The sequence below is a fragment of the Vitis riparia genome, chromosome 17, assembly GCF_004353265.1.
Source record: "Vitis riparia cultivar Riparia Gloire de Montpellier isolate 1030 chromosome 17, EGFV_Vit.rip_1.0, whole genome shotgun sequence".
NCBI lineage: Eukaryota > Viridiplantae > Streptophyta > Magnoliopsida > Vitales > Vitaceae > Vitis > Vitis riparia.
This window is the reverse complement of record NC_048447.1, coordinates 17281339-17304562: the sequence shown is the minus strand read 5'-3', so window position 1 is coordinate 17304562 and position 23224 is coordinate 17281339. Positions and strand designations below refer to the sequence as shown.

The window sequence follows — 23224 nt, the reverse complement described above, 5'->3', positions numbered from 1 at the left end:
GTTTTTAGACCGCGATTATAAGAACGGGCGATACTCGGAGTCGGAGTCCGATGAGGAATTGAAGGGGTTGAGTTTTGAAGAGTATCGCAGGCTCAAGAGGCAGAAGCTGAGGAGGATGTTGAGGAATTGTATATGGAACGTTACGCCGAGTCCTCCGAGAAACGCGAATGAAGAGGAATTCGAACCGGAACCGGAGGAGTTCACAGAGAAATATGTTGTAGAAGAGGACAAACGAGAAAACAATGATTTGAAGAAGGAGATCAAGGGAAGCGCAAAATCCGAGTTAGAACGATCAGAGAGAAGTGAATCTGAGAGCGAGTCGGAGTCTGACTCTGAATCCGAGGATTCACGGTCTAGGAGAAAGAGAAAGGGTTCGAGGTCTAGGAGGAGAACTGGGAAATCATCCTACAGTGACGGCGAATCGGATGGTGATGACAGTGAAAGTGATGATTATGAAGATTCACGATCGAGGAAAAAGGGGAAGAGCTCGAGCTCTAGGAGGAGGAATAAAAAATCATCCTACAGTGATAGTGACTCAGAAGATGATGCAAGTGAGAGTGATGACGAGAAAGAAGATAATCGGAGGAAGAAGAAGTCGAGCAGAAGCAGAAGTAGACGAAGTGGGAGCAGTAGGAAAAGTAGCAAGAGGAAAAGGAGGAGTAGGAGGAGTTATTCAGATGAAAGTGATAGTGAAGTGAGTGGAAGTGACGAATCTGATAGGCCAAGGTCACAGAAGCAGGGGCAAGCTTTGTCAACTAAATCTAAAAGGAGCAAGAAAAAGAGCAGGTCTGAAACATATAGTGAGAGTTCATATTCCGATAAGAGTTCAGATTCTGAAGTTGATGCAAAAAGCAAAATGAAGGCAGAGGATGTAATGATAAATGAAGTTAATGCAGAGGCTTTAATATTTAAAGAGATGATTGAATTACAGAAGAAGCCTGCATTGGATAATGAACCGACTGTTGGTCCAATGCCATTGCCCAGAGCAGAAGGGCACATTAGTTATGGTGGTGCGCTTAGGCCAGGTGAAGGTGATGCCATTGCCCAGTATGTTCAGCAAGGGAAGCGTATTCCTCGAAGAGGAGAAGTGGGTCTTTCAGCAGAGGAGATCCAGAAGTTCGAGGGCCTTGGTTATGTTATGAGTGGCAGCAGGCACCAGAGGATGAATGCAATTCGTATCAGGAAAGAAAACCAGGTTTATAGTGCAGAGGACAAAAGGGCATTGGCAATGTTTAACTACGAAGAGAAGGCAAAACGTGAGCATAAGGTTATGGCTGATTTGCAGCGACTGGTGCAACGCCACATTGGGCAGGATGTTGGTCCCACTCATGATCCTTTTGCTGTGAAAGGTGCTGAGGGCACTGATACTTGAACCTAATGTATGTCCAATATCATCTTTTATTGTATGCTCTTATGTTCTTTGCGAGAAGAAATGAGTTTCATTTGGATGTTTTTATGTTGAACAATGCGGAGAAAAATATATGTTAGGTTTGTCATTATTGGGATTGTTAAATTTCATCTCTCTTTCAGTGCTTATGTGATGCACAATCTTTGTATAGCTCATGCAATAACGATGAAGGTTCAGGACATGAGCTGATTAAGGTCAGTAACCCCTTCACTGTGATAGCAGAATTAATCTTTTCAGTGTCATATTAGTTCTTTGCATTATCAAATGGTTTTCTAGAAAGTGAAAATGATATAGTGTTGGAGTTAATTAACAATGTCATTTATTTGTGCTTTAGTAAATTGTCAATTAAATAAATAATCTAGCTTTTCTTTCTTTGTTGTAGTTTTGGATTTTAGAAAAAATAAGAATAAAATAGCTGTTATGTAATTTCAAATTGTTTATGGCTTTTATTAGAAGCTTTTATGCAAGAGGATCTTGAACACATCTATAGGAGACAAGAAATTATCCCAACAATAAGATAAATAATAAAAGAGTGGAAGTGGTAAAACATTTATAACAAGAGTTTTTTTTTTTTTTTTGATCAGTAACATTTATAACAAGAGTTACAGCATACGAAAACTCTCCTCAGAATTGAGGTAGATAAAGAGAGGTTCTCTCCTCCTATTCTTCTCTTTTCCCTTTAATTGTACTTATTGAAATTACCATATCAATTACCACGATTGTTATCCAACTCAAAAACTGTTACAGCATGCTACGTTTTCTACTGAACTAATCCAAGCCGCTGGTGAGATAACTTATCTGAGTTCTTCACCTTAGCTAATTGGAGTACCCAACCTAATTTGGAATGGTATCTACACTACTCCCCTTGAGTCTTGTCAACTTGTAAGATAGGTGGCAGGGACTCTGCTTTAATCTTCAAGTAGTTGACAATAGAGTCCCCATATGGTTGAGAGCTTTCTTAGTCAATTTTTGGTCTAAGCTTTTATATGAACTTTTATCAGTTAATTTTTAGACTGAACTTTATGAATATACCTTTTTGAATTATTAATATATTCAATTTTTTAGATCCAAAGGAAAATAAAAAGAATGAAAGAGATTAGTCTTCCCATCAAACCTTGAAGCCCCACAACAGTAAAATTATAACAATGAGATTAAAGATGTCTCTTATGTTCTAACAGAAAACTATATTATAATTGATATAAAAAGGTCAAATAAAGAAATTAAAGGATAGATCCTTCCCTATCTGATAAGATGAAGTGAGATAGTGCTCACTACAATTGAAAATTATATATCCACGTGAAAGTGATTCCATAACGGAAGAGAAGCTTTAGAGTTGATAAATCCTTGGTGTGATGCTTTAATGGGAGATGACTTTTTTTTTTTAATCTTTTTGATAGATGGCGCCAAATTGTAAGAGAAAAAAATAATGGAAAAACCTTCTTTATAACTAGAGTTATAGTATATGAAAACTCACCTCAAAACCAAGATGGATAAAGAAAGGTTCCCTTATCCTCTTCTTCTCTCTTCCTTTTTATTTGTACTCATTGAATCAATTTCAACCATTACTATGTGGTATGTTAACTGCCATGTTTTCTATCCAACTAAAACTGCTGTCACATTTTCTATCCAACTAAAACTGTTACTACATGGTATACCAACTGCCACATTTTCTACTGAACTAATCTATGTTCTGTTTAGATAACTTATCTGAGTTCTTCACATAACTAATCCGAGTTCTTGACATGGCTAAATCAAGTTCTTCACCTTAGCTAATTTGAGTGGTAGGTGGAACGATTTGGAATGACACCTATAACATCCACATCAAGAAGTGCTGTAAAGTCTGATCATCCAATTGGACTGATCTGTTTTATTTTTCCCTCCACACCAATGGTTGACTCAACCCTATCAAATTATCATGCCGTAATTTAGTTATTCATACTAAAAAAGTTGCTAAATTCTTGGTTTTACAATGTATTTCACTGTATAAACAGAACCTTATTATGGGAAAGTTTCCTGTTATTGAGATCCAGTTGCTAATACTTGAATCTACAATTATACACCACTTGACAACTATGAGACACAAGATTAGCGACACAAGGAAGTTATTTCATTAGCACACCTTTCCTATTATACTTCTACCACCACAGATACCAGTAATCACTGCTTCAGGTACTCTATCGGGCAGCTATGAATCCTTGTCCATACAGTCACTCTAGATGTACATTTCCACTGTTCCTGTCAGATATTTTAGGTGGCACTTGCAAGTGAGTGTCTCTTTTATGGCTGTCAAATTTACAAGGGGATAATTGTATAATTCATCTACTATGTCAAGGCATTGTTTTTACTATTTTGATGCTTTAGAGGCAATATGTATCCACTCCTACCCATGTTATGATTCAATGGTAGTACTCATATCATGGGTGAATGAAGAAGGGGCCACTTAATATGTGAAGGTGGACAATGAGATATCAATTCCTTACCTTCACTCATTGATTGTACCAGCCAATATTCCTCTTATCAAGTGGATGCATTCCCATATGTGTCTTAATCATTTCAAGAAGGGAAGAAAGATCATTTAAACATGTTCTCACTTTGCCAAAAATGTTCTGAAAATTGCCCTCAAATGTGCCTAGATCTTTCATGTGTGTCCAAGTTGGGAGCATGACCCGAGAAACACTATTTTTGGTGAATACTAGGGGTGGGCTTGGCTTGTGTTTATATTGAGTATATGAGATAATATAGGAATCTTGGTTTGTCAATCAAAGATTCAAAATCAACGGCTTGTCAAGGGAGGATGATCAAAACACAATTTTTTACAGGCTGGATTATCAAAACACTATTGAATCCGTTTCCATTGGATTAAGATGGAGAGGGGACTACTTAGTGAGACTTGTATTTTGTTACTGCATTTTCTGCCAAATAGGTCTAGTAGCTAGACATGTGGCGCTAATTATTGGTGTATGTACATGTGGAACCATCATACTGAACTATGATTTGTTAACTTAGTTCCCTTTTATCCATAAGACCCCAGAAATAGGTTCCAGGGCCATAATTTCCTTCAATGCTTTGTTCTTATTCTGTCCTAACCACTCTTGTGCTTGCCTCTTACTTTTCTCTACTCTCCTCTCGAAACATGATACCTCACTGTTCATTTGGGCTTGACTCAAATTTTGAGGGCTTGGCATGGGTTAGGGGAGGTTCTAGGTTGACTCCTCACTTCATTTAACAGCAAAATGGCAATTAAAAAAATTACCTACTAGGAGATATGTGGGCAACCTCCAACAAAGAGTTCACTATAAACATGATGGAGGATTTTCACATCTTCTGATGAATACTATTTTTAGTTTTCAACCAAAATTGAGCGATATTTTGGTTGAAAACTTTGAAACATGAAACCACTGTTTCCACTTGTGTTGGGTTTCTTTTTTCTAGTGTAGCTGCATGCCTTTGATTTTAGCTTCTGCATTTTCTGGCAAACAATGGTTAGCAGTGTTTCATAATGGAACATTAAGAATTGCAAGTTTGCTCTTCTTCCAAGGTTGCTTGGTTTGCTTCCATTGATTTTTCACTCTCTTCTTTCTACGATGACGTTTACTCTAAGTTTTATCCCTCAAAAGTCTCACACGAAAAATCTTTCTTCCTGGGCAATCACAATGCTTAAATTATGAAGGTTTTGCAATTGTCTAATCCCACTGGGAACTTAGTTAGCTCTGAACAATTTTTGGGGTTTTAATGCCCAAGAGGTCTCATATCATATTAGTGGTCTCTTTTTTTGTACCTTGGTGTATGGGCCTTTTCATTAATATACTTTTCCTTTTGCTTACTTATCAAAATTAGAAGTCTTTTTGGGCAATTTTAAGAGGTCATGATGACATTGTAAAGGTCCAATCACTGGTAATATTTTTTCTGGTTTTGATTGATTGAGATGGTATTCTAATTTGAGTTCTTTCGTGGTTAAGGTACCTCATGTGTTTCAGACTAGCCCACACTATTGTAACATCAGTTTGGCTCAGAATCATCACTCAAAATTTATCAAAGATTTGAGGGCATTTGACTCAGATTCAGCCATTATAAGCATGCAAAATTAGAGAAGAGAAAAGAAGCTGCAGATGAACTCTGCTAAGGTTAGTGAGAGTACATGAACCGTTCAATATGGTTGATCTTGTTTCAACAAACCAAGGATCAACAATGAATGTCATTCTTTCTGTAAAATCCTCCGGATCACAAATATTTGGAATTCAGATTTAGTCATTGTAACCCGACATATGAGATCACACATAATACTGTATGCATTATACATCCGGTTATATTGCCTTTGTCATCTGGTTGTATTGCATTCACCTTTTTTCTGTGAGTCTTAGAAAAGGTCCTCAATAAATGCATTTGGAGTTCCCCTTGTAAACTAGCTGGGAAAGGTTGGTTTCCTTATTATATCTGTCTCTAATAATAAAATTATTAATTATATTAGTGATCAATAAAAGCAACAAAAACCATCAAACATTTTTGAGTAGTACATTTTGAGTAACACACCTACTCAATATTGTAGAAATTAAGAATCACGTTTCTTTGATAAACTGGTGTTACCTGATATTTGATAAGCTCGTTTTGATATCCGAAATTGGTCATGCTACAGAACCAGCTGACCTTGAGATCAATTTTCTCTCTTGTTGTATTTGTCATGGTACCTGATGCTTTGTATAGCAGAGCAAGAACTGTTATAACTTTAGAGTTCCTTGTTTTAATGCTGTTAACCTGAAGTACAATCTTCAAATCAGTGCTTGGAAGAAAGTCATGTCTGTGAAATCAGTAGCAATAAACTTTGGGTTTATATTATGAGAAGGTTGTAAACCTATGTCTAACAAGGCAATATCTCAATTCTAGTTTGGCTGTCAAAACAAGAGGTTATCCTTGGAGGCATGCAGTCATAATAAGAGAAAATCATATACTAATCCATTGTGGATTGCAGTAGGACAAAAAATCTATGGAATTTGTTATTAGCAATCTTTGGTCTGAAGTGGGTGTTTCCAGATTCCGTGAACGTTTTTTAGATTCAGTGAAAAATCTTCTGCTGGGTTGGAAGATTAAGGGTTTGGATAAGAGATCTGCATTAAATCTCTGTTGGGATGGTCTTTTGTACAGCTTAATTGTTTATAATTAGGTCTTTATGATGGCTGTCTTGTCTAGATGTTATGGTGTTTTTCTTTTCTTGGTGTTTTTTGTATGCCACCTATGTACATAGGGTGCACTCATTTGTCAAGCACTGCTTAATATATTCTTTGTTTGCCTATCAATAAATAAATAAAAAGAAGAAAAGAAAAGATTATCCTTAATATATTTTGAATTCAATTTTATGATACTGCTGATGTGATTGAATTGCCATGAAACATGTTCAAGTGAGGCATATAATTTTTATTTTTATTTTTGGATAGATTTCAAGTGAGGCATATAATCAAGTTGTGGAGTTAAGAATTTTGATTTATTACACTAGAGGACAAGTTTTATCATAATTAATTTTTGATATTCAAGTTTTGGCAGAGTTGGGTTGCATCTTTAGTGGCTAAAGGTATTTAACCATATTAGGATTACAAATTTGCAGGAATTTGTATAATTATATTCCTGTATTGTAGTATGTCTATATACTTTATGTCTTTGTTTTGTACGCCAAGGTTGATTGGATTTAGGTTAGAGTTGATTTGAAGGCATTTTCTTTGGGGAGGTAGGGCTCTCATTCGGAACCATAATTAGGAGGGTGGGTGATTGTTTGTTTAGATAAAAAGGAAGGGGTGTTTAGGTGTCAGGTGTCTATCAACGCTCAACAAAGCTCTTCTTTGCAAATGGAGTTAGACGTTTCACTTATGGAAGGGAAGCCCTTTAGAAGCAAGTTATCAATGGGAAGTATGGGCAAGAAGAAGGGGGGTGATGCTTTTGTGAAGTGAGAGATGAGTATGGTGTTGGGTTATGGAAAACCATTTAGAAGGATTGGAATCTTTTGAGTAGTGAAATTTCTTTCTTAGTGGGTAATGGACGAAGGGTGAGGGTTTGGAAGGACAAGTGGTGTAGAAATGAACATTGTGTGTTACGTTCTATTCTTTATTTGCCTTAGCCATTTCAAAAGAGGCATGAATGACAAATGTTTGGAATTCATTAGTTGAAGAGGTTGGTTGGACTCCTTGCTTCTCTAAGTCTTTCAATGATTGGGAAGTGGAAAGTGTGGAACAGGTTTTTTTTTTTTGAGACTTTAAGAGAGGAGGGTGTATAGGGATGAGGAAGACACTCTATTTTGGATAGAGTTAGAGAGCTGAAAGTTTTTAGTCAAAGTCCTTTATTTTGCTTTAGAGCCAAGAGTTCAATCTCCTCCCTAATGAGCGTCATTTGGAACTCTTGGGTGTCGCCTAAGGTGGGATTCTTTGTTTGGGATGCCACGTGGGAAAAGGCTTTAACTTTGGATTAGGTTTAGAGGATGGGATGGTCTTTGGCAAACAAATATTTCCTTTGCCATAACAAAGAAGAATCCATTGACCACATCCTTGTTCACGGTGTAAAGACAAGGGTTCTATGGCAGTTGCTTTTTAGTATTTTTGGCATGACTTGGGTTCTCTCATCCATGGATAGAGAGACCCTTTTAAGTTGGCATGTTCTTTTGTGGGCAAAAAACTTAAAAAAGGCTTGGAAGGCAGCCCTCTTACATATCTTTTGCACAATTTGGAAGGAAAGTTGCTTTTGAAAATGGGGAGGTTTCCAACCAGAGGTTGAAATATTCTTTTGTTTGTAATCTGTGGTTGTAGACTAAGTTGTTTATAGATGATGATCTTTTGTCTTTAATCAAGTTTATTGATTGATTGATTGGGTTCTCGTTGAGGGCAAGTGTTTTTTTTCTTCTGTAACCCCTCTTTTCTCTTGGTTTTGTCTTTTGGTGATCAATGTACGCTTCTTGTGTACTTTAGGATGTTCAGTTGGCGCTTCCTTCTTATATATATACACTTATATTTTATTGAAGTTCTGGTGGCAATTTGATTTGTTGAAGTTTAGTGGCTGTTTTATGATTGCATTGTGATGTCCTCAAAGGTGAAATTTGCCTAATCTTTTATTTTCTTTTCATCAGCGATGAGAAGTTTTATCTTATCCTTTAGGTAATTTTGTTTGGTTTTAGTTTTGCATTTTCGGTGAAGATGGCTGTAGAATTTCTAACCCGTTTAGTGGAATTTGTTTATAATAAAATAAACAAAGTTTGAGAACTTTGATTTTGTTTACTTGTATTATTATTATAAGACACTTTGTATGATGTTGGTTTCAACAAAGGCATGATTGGTTGGAGTATGTATTGTCTTTGGCTATTTGATATGTCAAAAAGAATAGAGGTTTGAGTTTATTAAAGTGTCAGAGTGGTGTTGGGAATTGAAACCATGCACATAGTTTTGTTGCATAACAAGATTTGTGGAGGCATATTGGCTATTTTATTGCATAACATGATTTGCGGAGGCATAATTGGAAAACATAGCATCATTTTAGTATGTTTGGTTGCTGCAAGGAAAGAGTCAAAACTATCCAGAATGAGAGTAGCTAAAGCAAGTCTTATGCTCAATGGCAGGGGATTATGGAGAGGAATGAGATTAGAACAACATGTAATAGAAGCCCCGGAGAAAAACTACAAGCTTGAAGAGTGGATACTTGAGTATTAGTCTTAACTATACCAGTTTGTCGTCAAACCAAAACCATCTCTTTTTCGCTTAGGTTGCTTTTGAAGTAGGTACTAACTTTTCCTTCACAAATGGTATGGCTAATGGATATCACCCTGTGTTGCTGGAGGACAGACCCAAAGACGCAATGAAACTTAAGTATTGTTACGGCGTTATGGCCACTGTTTAACAGGGTATTTGCAGAGTCACCATGGTTCAAACTTCAACCGTAATTTTAAGGTTCTTTTGTGTTGCTCTGTGTAATTTATTCTTCTATTGTATCGGTTCAATTTTTTCATATTTAGTGGCTGGTAAAAGAGGCTGTAATGTTTTCCCTACCATGAGCTTGTTATGAGCTTAATTGGGTGAAGGTCATTAGGATGAGTCCATGGTAGAATGCTTAATTGAGTAAAGGTCATTAGTACAAGTCCATGCTAGTATCTTTCAATTATTATTCTTGGAAGACATGTCTGCAACTCATGTGGCATGTTTTTTTAGTTATTATTATTACATGTGTTTTATAATTACTACTACTGCTGCTACTACTAGCATTATTATAATTTGTTGATGACTTAACCTAAAAACTTGTATAGATTCCGAATTGAATTAATGTGTCTTTGTCTAATTTCAGTTGGAAATTGTTAAATCATGAACCAAGAATTCTTTATTGTTGCAGCTCTCCTGTTTGGTTCGGTGTTTCTACTATCTTCATGATTCCTACTTGTTCAACTGAAGCAAACTTCTGTTTGAGAGTGGGTTTCCTGACATTGACAAGCATAGATTACAATTAGACACAGATTTCCGACTTTAGCTAATCCATAGCCAACAGTATGCTTGTTCCGGTTGCTTGGGCACGCTAGGCTGTCCCCATGAGTACATGTCAAGTTTACTGCTTACAGAAAGTCTAGACTTTCATATCAATTGCTAAATCAGTCATTTATAATGCTTAGGTCCTTTTATTACCTGCTGTGACAAACTTCTAAAGCACCTAGACTTGCCAAGAGTATAAAAACTTGTAACAATTCCCATAATGAAACTTTGTTATATGCTCTTGAGTTACATGTTAGAGATGGAAACGAACCTTTTAAACTATTGCTGAAGTAGTTGTTTTGTAAAAATTGTAGTTTTATTCTTACATAGGCATGAGTTAGTAGTAATTGAGATAATTGGTCATTAGAGAATTGGTTGTCATCACTTCTACATCTTTGTGTGACTATGCTTGAGTTTCTTTTTACTTTTTCCTTGTGTTGAGGTTCTTCTGAGATCAATGACATGTCATTAGGATTGTTCATAATTATTGTTGTATGAATGAAAGTGATGGTTGATTATATATCAGTTATATTCTGTGTGGATGATTTCTTCAGCTGTTAGGGTAGTAAATGATTGTTATGACTTTATATGTAAACTAAATCAAATGAAGGAATTCAAATGTGTTTCATGAATTGATAATCCTTGTTAGCGTGCCTTTTGGTTTGGACAAAGTAGAATGCCTTGCAATTTGCATCATTATATGCTTTGTCTTATGGATCTTGAGTGCCTCTGATATCTTATGCACATGTATAATTTTGGTTTTAGTAAATATGAGTCAGAGTTACACCTTTACATACGCTATACCTGTTTGATTTATACTGTTTCCTACCCAAGTTCAGACTTGCTTCTAAAATACTGTTTATGAATTTTATGTTGATTTCACCGAAATTAATGTTTTACGGTTGTGAGATTCAACTATGCATCAAATTTTTGATGTGGTCTGTGTACCATAGCCTACAAGCCATAAACTGTGCGTGTGTAAAATTAGCTAAACTGACTTTGATTTGGGTACGCTGCTGATACTCTCAATATTGTTCTGAAAACAAAAAAAGAAGGAATAATCTGCAAAATGATGACTGAAGTTTTATAGTACTGGTGGGAACAAGGGAAGCAAACATAGACCTTGGAAGTGATTCTGGTTAAAAGACTTTCATTAGTAGTTACTTTTGCCCGTTGCACTTCTATTGAAAACGCTTTTAAATAGAATCGCTTAGTGTTTGGATATAAACTAAAAAAAAGTGTTTTGATAGTGTTTCTGGTAATGTCTTATATATATAAATGATTTTTGGTATCTACCAAGTGATCATCCAGAATCACTTAAAGTGATTCTTTGGATTTTAAAAGTGATTTTCAAAAATTTGCAAAACATCTTATTTTTATAAGAAATGAAGCATTTTTAACCCCTTTCAAAGTCACTCTCAAATGGGCTCCTAGATCTACTTTTCAGCTACATGAGAGAACTGGCATTTAGGTTGTCCTCACTGAACATGGTGGACTAACTGTTCTGCCATCTGATCGAATTTGCTTATGTTTTACCCTACATGATGCTTGATTTGCATGATATAATGACCTTATTTCTACCAAATTTCAGTTGTATTGTACACAGTATTCTTTAATTCCTTGTATGGCACAAGTAAGCTAGATCTTAGATTACTGGAACAAGTGTAAAAACCTTTTAATCATCATACAATACATGGCTAATGCTCTTGTTTTCTATTTCTAGTTTTGACCATCTCATTAGGTTACCACTTCTATGCATGCAAGATGATGTTTTTCATCATCTTTAATGGATGCCCAATGGTACCAACATTCATGAGAACTATTTTGCATCTGTCAGCCATGTGCTTTGTTCTTATATGTGTTCAATTCTTTGAGGTGATACCCTTGTAGTTATATGTAGGCATATAACTTTCTAAATGGTATTTACCAACTTGCAATTTCTATTTACCCTCTTGTTCTTATGTATTGAACAGCACATATGCTAGTAGTTTCACTGCCTAAGGGAATTCTGCCACGCCAGCATCTAATTGAGTTTTCCAATACGAAGATTGAGCTTTTTTTTTTACCTTTTGGATGAATGAAGAAAAGCTGGGTGGAGGGTCACTTGGAAATCAAGAAAACTCCTTTGCAGGTATGATTAGTAGTAAGATAATTGCTTTTCTTGTGTATGTTGTTACTATTGGGACTTTGCTGTTTGTTTACACATGCCGTACCCTGGGGAAAAAAAATGATTCTGCCGGCAATCTAGGTGGGTTCTGAAACTTCAAAAAGACTAACAAGAATGGTATTAGAGTCTACTGGTCATAGAATTGGTTATAACAGTAAGCAAGTTCTTGGACAATCCACAAATGACCCTATTGTAGAATAATTAATTAGAGCTTGTTTGGTAATTATTTTTTAAACTCTAAAACACATTTAGTAATTTTTCGATGGAAAATAGTTTTTTAAGAACTTGTTTTGAAAACATAGTGTTTTTTGAGAATATATATTAATTGTTTCAGGGTGCTTTCACTTATCCTTTTTAAGGGTGTTCTTTTGAGAAATATTTAAAAACATAAAAAACAGTTTGAAAATATTTTAAGTTCCTGTACATACTCTTGTTGCAAAAAATATAGGAGAATTAGAAATTGTTTTTTTAAAACTGTTTTAAAAAATGTTTTTCAATAGCCTTTCCCTCTATATGTATAAAAATAACGAAAGCTAAAAGTGTGTTTTACAATTTTTTTATTCAAAATATTTTAAATGAAAGTGTTTTTTTTGAAGCATTTTTTAGTAATTCATTTGCATTCTTTTGATAAGTGATTTTTAAATTTTTTAAAGGTGTTTTTAAAATTTAATCATTTTTTGTATTTCAAAAACCCTTATTTTGTTTTCAAAAACAAATTTTAAATGCTTTTTAAAAGCACCGTGAAACAGATTCTAAGGAAATGGGGTCATGACTTAAAAGCAGAAGTGGAAGTCCTTACAAAGGTTAGGACTTAAGACACACCGAGTTGCTTCTTTTGGATCTTTGCATCATTACTATTGTGGTCTTTCTTGTCATGGGTTACAGCTTTGCAGTAGACTTTTGGACAATAGGCTTAGAAATTAGAATCGTATGCAGCTCTGAATGTTGCGTCTCAGCGTGTATGCTTTCAATTTTTTTTTTTTTCCCTCTTTTTCCCGATTGTCTCCACTTTAATAAAGTTGCTTAAAAGTCTTCTATCATGCGTAGTCATAGGAAAAAATACCTGAAAATTCTGTTCCGACCGAGTCTTAAGGTCTCCCTCTGCACGCTACACCCCAACATTTTTATTGTTGCCGTATTCTTCAGGGTTGATATTTGTTGTTTCTTGTCATATAAAAAGGGAAAAAAGCACTAGGACTGGGACAACATTTTCGGCTGTGGGATTGGGACATTACTTTTACCACTTTTCTTTTTGTTTTTCAGTTTGATGATAGTATATTAATATCCCTGACTTCACCTTCCTAATCTAGAAGACCCTAAACCCACTCAAATTTTTCCATTTTTTTTTCTCCTTTATTGAACGAAACCCACCAACAATGATTATAGGTTTAGTGTAGGGTGTGTGGAATTTACTTTGAATTCTGTGGCTTTACCCATTCACGGACTTTCGAAACTGTTGCATTGTGGAATGGGTCAGTGGGGAGGGGTGTGTTTTTATGCAGCCTGATGAGAGGTCAAAGTCAAGCTCTGTGGGGGGCAACTTTTTCTGCAGTCAAATGTATTGGCCTGACTGGACTAAACCCAAAATAACAGGCGGACAGGAGAACAACAGAGGATACTGGATATCACGGCAGTTGAAGGTAAAGAGAGGCTGAAATGAGCCCATTGGTCCTGTGATATTCCATATCTGGGTGCGGCAGCAGCAGGGACATGCACTGGTCAGGCACTGCTGTTTTGTACTACCCTTATGGCTTAGATTCCACAGTGATAAGAAGCATCCACTTTCCCCCACTAACAGGGACAAATCAGGGTTTCCAATGCCTTTTCCTAGTTTACAGTATTAACTTTATGCCCAAGGTTTGACCTCCTAATCCTCATGTCCAGAGACCTCAGAAGACTGAAGAGGTCATTATTTTGGGGCACTACACACTCTGGGAAGGAAAATGGAGAAAGACCCTCAGTTTTTTTTTACCTAATTTTAGTCTAATAATATTTCTTTATATATTTATTCAACATGGTGGATTGAATTTTGAGTTGGATGATAACCAATTTCACACCTCAGAATTTTCTCCATATCAAGCTATAAGTTTGGTCAGAGTCAAAATTTCCATTTTCCCCCTTTTCTAGCACAAAGAGGTAATGGTTTTTTCTTATAATAATTGTTGATGATATGAACCCACTTTTTTACAATGAGGGAAGGCGTCACGTCTTGATCCACGGTTTGGTTCAAGAATTTTGAGTCAATACCAATCCTCTTATGTCTAGGTGGGTGATGTATTTGATTATTTTATATTATTTTTTCAACTAATAAAATTTACATTGAAACTGCATTTTGAAAATATGGCTTCATATTTTGCATTGAAGTCTTATATCATTTGAACTGAAGAATGTGACTTTAATGCAAATGATGAATGATATTTTCACAATGTAGTTTTAATTTAGATTAAAAACCCGTATTTTGAAAATGTGATTTCAACCTAATTAAAAAAATAAACAAAATACAAATTTATTTACGAAGGGAATTCACGGGGAGCACACTTGACATAAAGTAGTAAACTTGGATTCACAAGAGAAGAATTGATGTGATATTGTAGCAAAGGAAGTTGTTTGATATCCCGTGACCTGAATGAAGACAAGACGAGGCATTAGGAAGGAACTCAAGGGGAGAATCCTCATTCCAAGATTTTCTTCTCCCTCTCTTTATCATTCTTGTAAGTTTATATTGAACCTCTGCTTAACTTTTTGACCCCCATGTTGTACAATTGAGTGCCTGAATAATTATGCTCACTTAAGTCGGTGCCATGATTTAGAACTATCATTATTCTCATTAACATAAAATTTTAAAAAAAATGTTATTATTATTTTACACCCTTTTTCAATTTGTTTATTTATACACCTCAATCAACCATGATAAGCAAATAAGAATAAGAACAAATTCTGATTTGATCCCAAAAATTGTGACCCACCAAAAAATGGCTTCCAAGAGGCAATAGGGTCTCGTACACAAAAGGATTGCCACTACAAAAAATGGTGATTAGCACAAATATATGGTATATAGAGGCTTTGGAGAAATCCATGATGAGTGATTTTCAAGGGGGGTTGGCTGTTTAAGAAAGAGTCCCACATGTCATGTTGTGTGTGCCCTATGAGCAATGGAGGGGGTGGGGGTGGGGGTGGGGGCAGTGTCCTACGTGTGAGGATTGGTGCGTGGGTCATGTGGGGAAGATGACTAGAGAAGCTCTCAGCACATGGTGGGGTTACCCCTTAGGCCCTTAGGGTGGAAAAACATGTTGCAAAATGAAGCTTTGGTTTTTCAACTTTTTACCCAACAAAATCAATTCGTATTCATGATTGCACCTCTCCTAAAGACAATGAGAACTTATAATTCTTACTCATAGAGGGAGGCAAAAGCATAAATAAAGCTACTTACCTTCATTACATCTACCCCTTTTTCATCACACTTCATCTTTACTAGCAATGATATTGATGTCTTCCCTTTTTATTTTTTGGTAATTTATTGTGGGTTTTTTAACAAATAAAGTGATTGTTTTCATTTTTTATTGGGACTTGTTAATGTATGCTTAAGAAGTAAGATTTTATTTATTTGGTGGGGTAAAGTGGTAGGATAAGACTTAAAAATTCTATTACCACCTTTGGATGATATAAGGATCTAAATAAATTGGGTACATGTATATGAGATTACCTAAAAAGTTAGTTCAATCCAAACATGATATAAATGATAATTAGTATAAAAATATAAATCCAAATATGATCTAGTTACTAAACAGAGAATACATCGTATTATCTATTTAATAATTAAATTCTTTTATTTAATAATTAAATTCTTCTATATAATAATTAAATTGAGTTAGATCTTGACTTAGTTTGTGATTCAATTAATCAAATTATTAAAAAATAAATTAAATACGAGTTAAATTAGATTAACTAGCATACCTATTAAATGAGTTAATTCGTGTTATAGAGATCTTATGTTACACATATCGACATAAATTTGGTTCAAATATAATTATATACGCAACTTAGATACGTGAAAATCATGTTAGATTCGAGTCACATTAATTTTAAGGCAGCAAAACTCTTGATGGGTCCCCTACAAAAGTTGACCCATGTAAAGTGGATCATAGGCCATGGTCCCCATGGTTTTTTTACTTAAATGTCAATACAAGAGTTATCAAACTTAGTTTTCCATGTCTTAAAACCTTGATTCCAAGTGGGTTGTTTTCAGACATTAAGCCGATTTGTCTATTGCCAATTCAGAATGCCCAGTAAGCCTTCTCAAAATAGGAAAAGGGAACAACACTGCACTGGACCATACCATACGTGGACCACAGCTTTCATCACTTGTGGTTACCACATGGGCTCTTTGGCTTATTTCTTCAATTATATTTAATAAATAAATAAATATTTTTAACCTTATATGAGAAAATTATTTGATTTAAAAGAAATTAAAAGACATTTTAATTATTAAAAAAATAAAATTTGAGCTTTTTTTTTTTTAATAAAATAATTTATCAACTATGCTTTTTTATTTTATTTATTTATTTATTTTGGCCTTAGAGAAGTATATCCATGGGATATTGAAAGAAATTGTTGAGTAATCATGGGAGGGTCAAGTCTTTACCAAGCTTTGTAACAAACTTTATCAATTATCATGGGTACCTAACTCTTTTTTTTTTTTTCTTAATTTTATTAAATCTTTTATTACATCAATTGACGTCAAAATGTTGTTTATAAAAAACATTATATCCAACTTTTATTTTTATTAATGAGGAATTGATTATTAATAAAGTTATTGGAGCAAAAATCATCTATTTATTTCATTTGACAATGAGTGATCTATTTTATATTTTGTAGCACCATTGCTAGGAGAGAAAATCATGAAAACAAACATTTTATCCGTAGAAAATAATAATAATAAAAGTTAAATATATTTTACCTATTAACCTTTCACGTGCTTTACACTTTATTGCCCCACTTTTAAAACATAATATTTTATTTTTAAAATTGATTAAATGCCAACGCTTTACTCCAAATTACAAACTTTTCATAAAATTATAAAATATATTTGATTTTTTTTTTATATTTTAGACAGATATTACGATAATTATTCATGATTTTTACGTGTGTAGCAGTCAAGTTCAACGACTTCACACTTGGGTGATTGGATTTTTTTTTTTTTTACATTTCAATTGTTTTTCTTTATATTTTAGTATTCGTTTTTTATTTAACAAACTATTTATTAACTTTTTAATAAGTATAGGAGGTTAAAGTGTTGTATTTTAATAAATTTGATAAATAAATTATTGAATTTTGAATGTGAAAGACAGACAAAATATAAAATATATCGAAAGGTTGAGGGGATAAAATGTAAATGTATTTAAGTATAATAATAAAAGACAGAAATTATTTTTTCTATTATAGTATAGTGATGTTTGACAGCTTTTGAAACTTTCTTAGATTGGAAGTTGCATTTTCTACCACACATTGTTTTTTTTTTTTTTTTTTTTTTTTTTTTTTTTTTTTTAAGAAATGATATTTTGTATGTAAATTTTAAAAATGATATTGTGATGAGTGGAGTTGAAGATTCATTTTATTTATGGAAATTGATTTAATGTGTTGCTTATGAAAAGAAGCACTACTTTATAAAAAAGAAGAATTTATTTACTAGCATTAAAAATAAAAATTGAAAAAGACTTGAGTATTGCTTAAACTTGAAGTGACCTCTATGATTTATGATAAGATCAATAAATTAATTGAAAGTGAGACACCAAAAACACAAAACAAAAGGAGACATGACATGGGCCTCCTCTTAATAATTTATGAAGAATTAATTATTGAAAATGAGTGGTCAAGATGGTTACAAAGGGTGCCCAAAACCCTAAAAATATCTAAGGCTACACATGCATCTAATTTAATAGCCCATTTGGCCTATGGGGACCAAATGACCAAATTTTGGTGCACACCTTGTATGCCAGCCAAGCATGACCAAATCCATGTGATGGACCATGCCTTTTTCCCGTGAGAGAGAGAGAGAGAGAGAGAGAGAGAGAGAGAGAGAGGGAGAGGACCTTTATGGCATTTTCTCTTATATATATGTATAATGATTGAGATAAATTAATCCATGGTATAAAACCTTTTTAAGCAAAATATTAATTATTTAAAAATTTTAATCAAATTAGGGGTGTTGAATGAAAATAAGTAACACCAAAAGTTAGTTTTTGAATAAAAATATAATGGGTAATTATATATATATTTTTAAAAAAGAGATTATGACTTTGATTTTATTTTCTAATTAAAGAAGAAAAAAAGAAGTTATCACACATGGGATTTTTGTGAAAAAAAAAAAAAGGGAGAAGGGATTTTTCTGATTCCATGTTATGAGCCTATTTTAGTGTTTCAATTGGTTTCAATCAAGTGGAGAGTGTGCCCAATAAATGGCATTGGTTGAGAGTTGAAGTGTGGAAAGAAAGTGTTTTTTGAATTGGAAAAAGACTTTTCTTGGCAACTGAATTCCCATAACTCAATCCCTTCATGGGAATTGATGGGAGATGATAGTTTTCCCTGTGGAATTTTCAGTGTGGAACCCTTTTGTCTCCCTTCATTGTACCACAATAAAACCATACAAGGATTGAAATAGATGTATTAAAGCCATCTTAGATCAATAAAGAAGTGGATATACTCATCAAAGACTTAAGAGTACATGTATTGAAGTTGAGAGGTGGTTTTTCTTGCAACTTTGTGTAATACATTCGCACAATAGGATTTTATTAATTTAAGAATTTTTTTTACTAATTGGAAAATTTTAAAGCTCTTAATTTAAATAAAATGGGTTTTTATTTTTTATTTTATTTTTTCAAAATATAAATAAATCACATTTAAAATTTATAAGGTTCATGATTGTGGGTATCATTACAATACCAAATTTGATTTGATTTTTATTTTTATTTTTTTTATATTTGATTTTCTTTATGTCTTTGCATCTTCATCTAACAATTTGGATTCGATCTTATACTTTATTGGACACTTTTAATGATCCAATTTATAGTATATTTTTAATGATCTAGATTACAAATTAAGTAGGGAAGGAACTCCTGCCTAGAATTTTCCTAATGGAGCAGAAAGAGAATGTGAGAGAGAATGAGGGATGCTTTTTCCCTTTTGCTTTTGTGTGTAACGTTGTATGATAAGTAATAACCAGCCTTTTCCAGTCAATACCCAGTTCATTTTCTAGACTCCCTGTCTCTCTTTCTCTCTCTTGAGTGCTCACCCATTCCCCATCAGAGAGTATTCTCCTGTTTTTTTTTTTTTAATCCTTCATTTTGGTGATGCTTTCAACAGAGATACCGACAGAGAAACAAATCTAAGTTATGAAGTGATTGATTTCATGTTCTGGGGAAGGCCTTGGCTTCAAAAAAGCCTAACTCCGTCATTTTGTTTGAGCTTTCAACCTTTCAGAAGCTGGATTAAGGGCAGTTGGATGGTGGGTTCATCTTCAGTCAATTGAGGTAGAAGACCCTTTTCCTTGTATGCAAATTTTGTAATCTTTTCATTCTCCTTTCTGGGTGTGGAAAAAAGATCAAATTTTTGCACTCATGAGGGACTTCCCTTCTTGTTTCGGCGAAAATGGAGTTCAGGTTGCTGATTCTTCTTCATCAAGTACTGCTAAAACTGCCCAAAACCTGGTGACTTGTGTGTATCAGTGTAGACTTCGGGGTAAATGGTGTTTAATCACCATTACATGGACCAAAAATTTGATGGGTCAGGGCCTTAGTGTTGGAATCGATGATTCTTCCAATCAATGTCTATGCAAAGTTGATATAAAACCCTGGTTGTTCTCTAAGAGAAAAGGGTGTAAGAATCTAGAGGTAGATTCTAGTAAAATTGACATGTATTGGGACTTATCTGCAGCAAAATTCGGTTCTGGGCCAGAGCCATTGGAAGGTTTCTATTTGGCTGTTGTCTTCAACCAAGAACTGGCCTTACTTCTTGGGGATTTGAAGAAGGAGGCATGTAAGAAGATAAACTCCCCCCCTGTTCCTTCCACTGCCGTTCTCATTGCCAAGAGAGAGCATCTATTTGGGAAGAGACTTTACTTTGCCAAGGCTCAATTTTGTGATAAGGGTCAGATGCATGATATCATGATTGAATGTGACACAGTTGGGGTCACTGAACCTTGCCTTCTAATCCGGATTGACAGTAAGATGGTGATGCAGGTGAAGCGCCTCCAATGGAAGTTCAGGGGCAACCACACCATTTTGGTGGATGGGCTTCCCATTGAAGTATTTTGGGATGTTCATAATTGGCTCTTTGGAAATGCCATTGGCAATGCTGTGTTCATGTTCCAGAGTTGCCTCTCTGCTGAGAAGTTGTGGGCCTGCCAATCGATCTCCTCCGATCCCTCTGTACTGGCTTGGTCTTGGTCTGAAAAATTTAGAGACACTCAATTACAAGGTCTTGGTTTTTCATTGATATTGTATGCTTGGAAGAATGAATAGAAGTCTACTCCTTCCTCTTTGAGTGCTAACAAATACTTTTTGAGTGATTATTTTTATTAACGATGTGATTGAAATACCTTTGATGCAAGTTATAAGTGAATCCATTGTTTTTCCTCATTTCTTTTCTCAAGGAACTCGATAATTCATATTCTTATAGAACATTGTTGCTCATGGTTGTTTTACATGCTTAAATCAAGCATTATCGTTTTTTTATTTCTATTGGAAACTGTTTGTGGAGAGTGACTGGTGGATGGACTTACAAGACTCTGGTTGAACATTGCAATTTGCAATAAGATCTCCACTTTTTCACTCTCAGCAGCACACTGTGATTCATTTCATCGTAATGCAATTCTTTCGAAGGAAAAAAAAGGTATGGCAATTAGATTTATGCTAATATTTCTTTAAAGGGACATTGTGGCTAAGTAAAGCATTGAATGGCTGTGTTTTCCATCTTGCTGCAGGAGCTGAATAGTTTGACATGGGGCATGAGTCGGGTTTCTGACAGATGGATCTACTTAATTCTGGGGTTTATATATGTGTATTTAAGATCTATGTAACAGGTGCGGTGAATACCTCTTTTTTCTGTAACACAGAATTCAAACATCTCAATTTCAACACAAATTTATCAATTTTCATTTTTTTTTTCATGTGTTTTAAGAAAAATAAAGTCTGGGGTATGAAGGATGAAATTCAGGTTGAGTTTCTTGACTGTGATGCTTCAGGTGTCTGTGCATGGTTCCCTCGGCTTTAATGTTAGGCAGTGTGGTGAGGAGCTCAATGCACTCTTAACCTTGGAAGATCTCCTTCATGGTGACTAGAGATTTCTAATAAGAAAATGGATTCTATAAAGGGATGTAATCTACCTTGAACTAGAGGTCTCTGCATTTGTGATTGCTAATATACAGGGTATAACTATTACTAATAAAGCAGTTTCCTTGGTGAAAGAGAGCTGCTGAGTAAAATCTTAAAAAGCAAGGAGGTCCAAGGCAGCTTAGGTATGGATTCATCAGCTTTCTTCTCAATAGATTAAGCAAACCATGGTCCATGTTGATTGGTGAGCTTCAAAAAAATTTCTAACTGCCAAAACTAATGAGAAATTCTATTTCAGCTAGAGATTTGGTTATGAATCTATCATATTGTATTATGTGAATGAATAGATGCCCATAGATTTGATCTGTTGGATGATGAAAGCAGCTTTGTATAAGATTTTTTTATCTTTAACAGCCACACCGATCCAGTATTTGGCAGTTGGTCAGACTGGTGTTAGATTACCAAATCCACTTACCTACTAAACAAAGCACCTTAGGAACTTGCTGCCAATATAATGTGCTACTGAATCCTGATTGAACTGGTTTTTAATTCTGAACATTCATCCTTTCATCAATACCATTATCGACCAAATCCAGTTTCACTGACATATTTGTACAAGTGGGTGGAAATGGACTAGGCAGCACTTGTCCCACCGGCCTACTTTCTACTTTGTTTGTTTTGCTGTTGGGGGGGGGGGAGGGTGTTTAGAGTTATGCTGTGGGTGTTGGGAAGCAGCTCCCCAGAAAACTCCAAATGCCTTTGGAGACATTCTTGTTTTGCTTGGATTATCTTAAGAAACATTCTTTTACATGTCTAGTTTCTGTGTTCCTAACCATTGTTAGCTAGTCTGCTCTGGGACAGTCATTGCTTCCACCAGAAATCATCATTTCAGGAGAATAAACCCATCCAAATTAGTGAGCCGTGCAACAATACAGACTAATCCTTGGTGATCTATTAGCTAGATTCTTCTCTGGAATAGAGTTCAAATTGTATTACATGGGCAGGTGAAGATTGATTATAGATTTTCCATACTAATCTAAAGCAAAGAAACTGTATCCTTCAGGCTAGATTGAGTTTCGGTTGTGAACAAGGTTGCTTCCTACTTAACAAGAGAAAAGCAATGAGAACCTGCTCATTGCTGACAAGTCTCTAGAAAATAAATGTGATATACTACTGCTCTACCCCTTAAGTTCATGTGATTATCGAATATAATTAGCCGAACTGACATTATCATATAGACTTTTTGCAGTGGAGTTACGCTCTTCTGCACCTCCCAAAAAACTTTCTTTGTCATATCTTTTCACTTGCATCTTACTCTTTCAGGTGGTTTCAACCTGCTACAGACAAAATGTTAACCCTTACCCAATTATCCCTGCTGCAGTATCTGAGATTCAAATTACACTTGCACATTTCAATCTGTTCTGATGTATGCTTTCTGGCAGATGGGAAGAATACAAGGCAACTGAAAAGAGGTGAGACTGCTAGATAAGCAATTTCTGGGAAAAGCCCTAACTTCAAGGGAGGGAGTTGCAGAGATGAAAGTTTCAGAGGAAAGATATGGTTGTAGCCGTAGCCAGCCCATGTTTTTAACTTTTTGGACTTAAGATGATCTCCCAAAGTACCATTTTTTTTAACTTTTTTTATTTATTTTTATACTAACCTGTCACCTAATTATCTGGGAATCACTTAAATTCACTGATTTGGACTTAAAGATGATCTCAAAAAATACCATTTTTTTTTTAACTTTTTTTTTTTTTTTTGGAATTCGTAAAATTTTTTTAAAAAATATTTACAAAATTAACTACGATCCTTTTATCCACTTTTTGATCCAACACCA

General features: G+C 34.7%; 2 protein-coding genes across 6 annotated transcripts in view; both read left to right on the top strand.

Moving 5' to 3' along the window:
* Positions 1–14811, top strand: part of LOC117904517 (NF-kappa-B-activating protein) — a 15219-nt gene extending 408 nt beyond the window's left edge. The window contains exons 1-5 of one of the 4 annotated variants that reach the window (XM_034817152.1): positions 1–1379; positions 1531–1602; positions 5368–5532; positions 11868–12025; positions 13539–14811. The exon at positions 1–1379 is cut by the window's left edge and continues 408 nt beyond it. In XM_034817152.1, the coding sequence (XP_034673043.1) occupies positions 1–1372 (1372 nt within the window). In that variant the 3' untranslated portion in view covers positions 1373–1379; positions 1531–1602; positions 5368–5532; positions 11868–12025; positions 13539–14811. The remainder of the gene's footprint in view (positions 1380–1530; positions 1603–5367; positions 5533–11867; positions 12026–13538) is intronic. The other 3 variants (XM_034817153.1, XM_034817154.1, XM_034817155.1) reach the window with 3 other exon arrangements.
* A 4398-nt stretch (positions 14812–19209) lies between these two features.
* LOC117904557 lies at positions 19210–21451 on the top strand. Of its 2 annotated transcripts, XM_034817228.1 has the most exons (3): positions 19210–20947; positions 21039–21137; positions 21300–21451. In XM_034817228.1, exon 1 carries the CDS (start codon positions 19675–19677, stop codon positions 20575–20577), a length of 903 nt encoding a protein of 300 aa, XP_034673119.1. In that variant the 5' UTR covers positions 19210–19674; the 3' UTR covers positions 20578–20947; positions 21039–21137; positions 21300–21451. The 2 variants fall into 2 exon arrangements, with proteins under 2 accessions (XP_034673119.1, XP_034673118.1); XM_034817227.1 differs by having other exon boundaries at positions 21039–21451.
* Positions 21452–23224: the final 1773 nt, after the last annotated feature.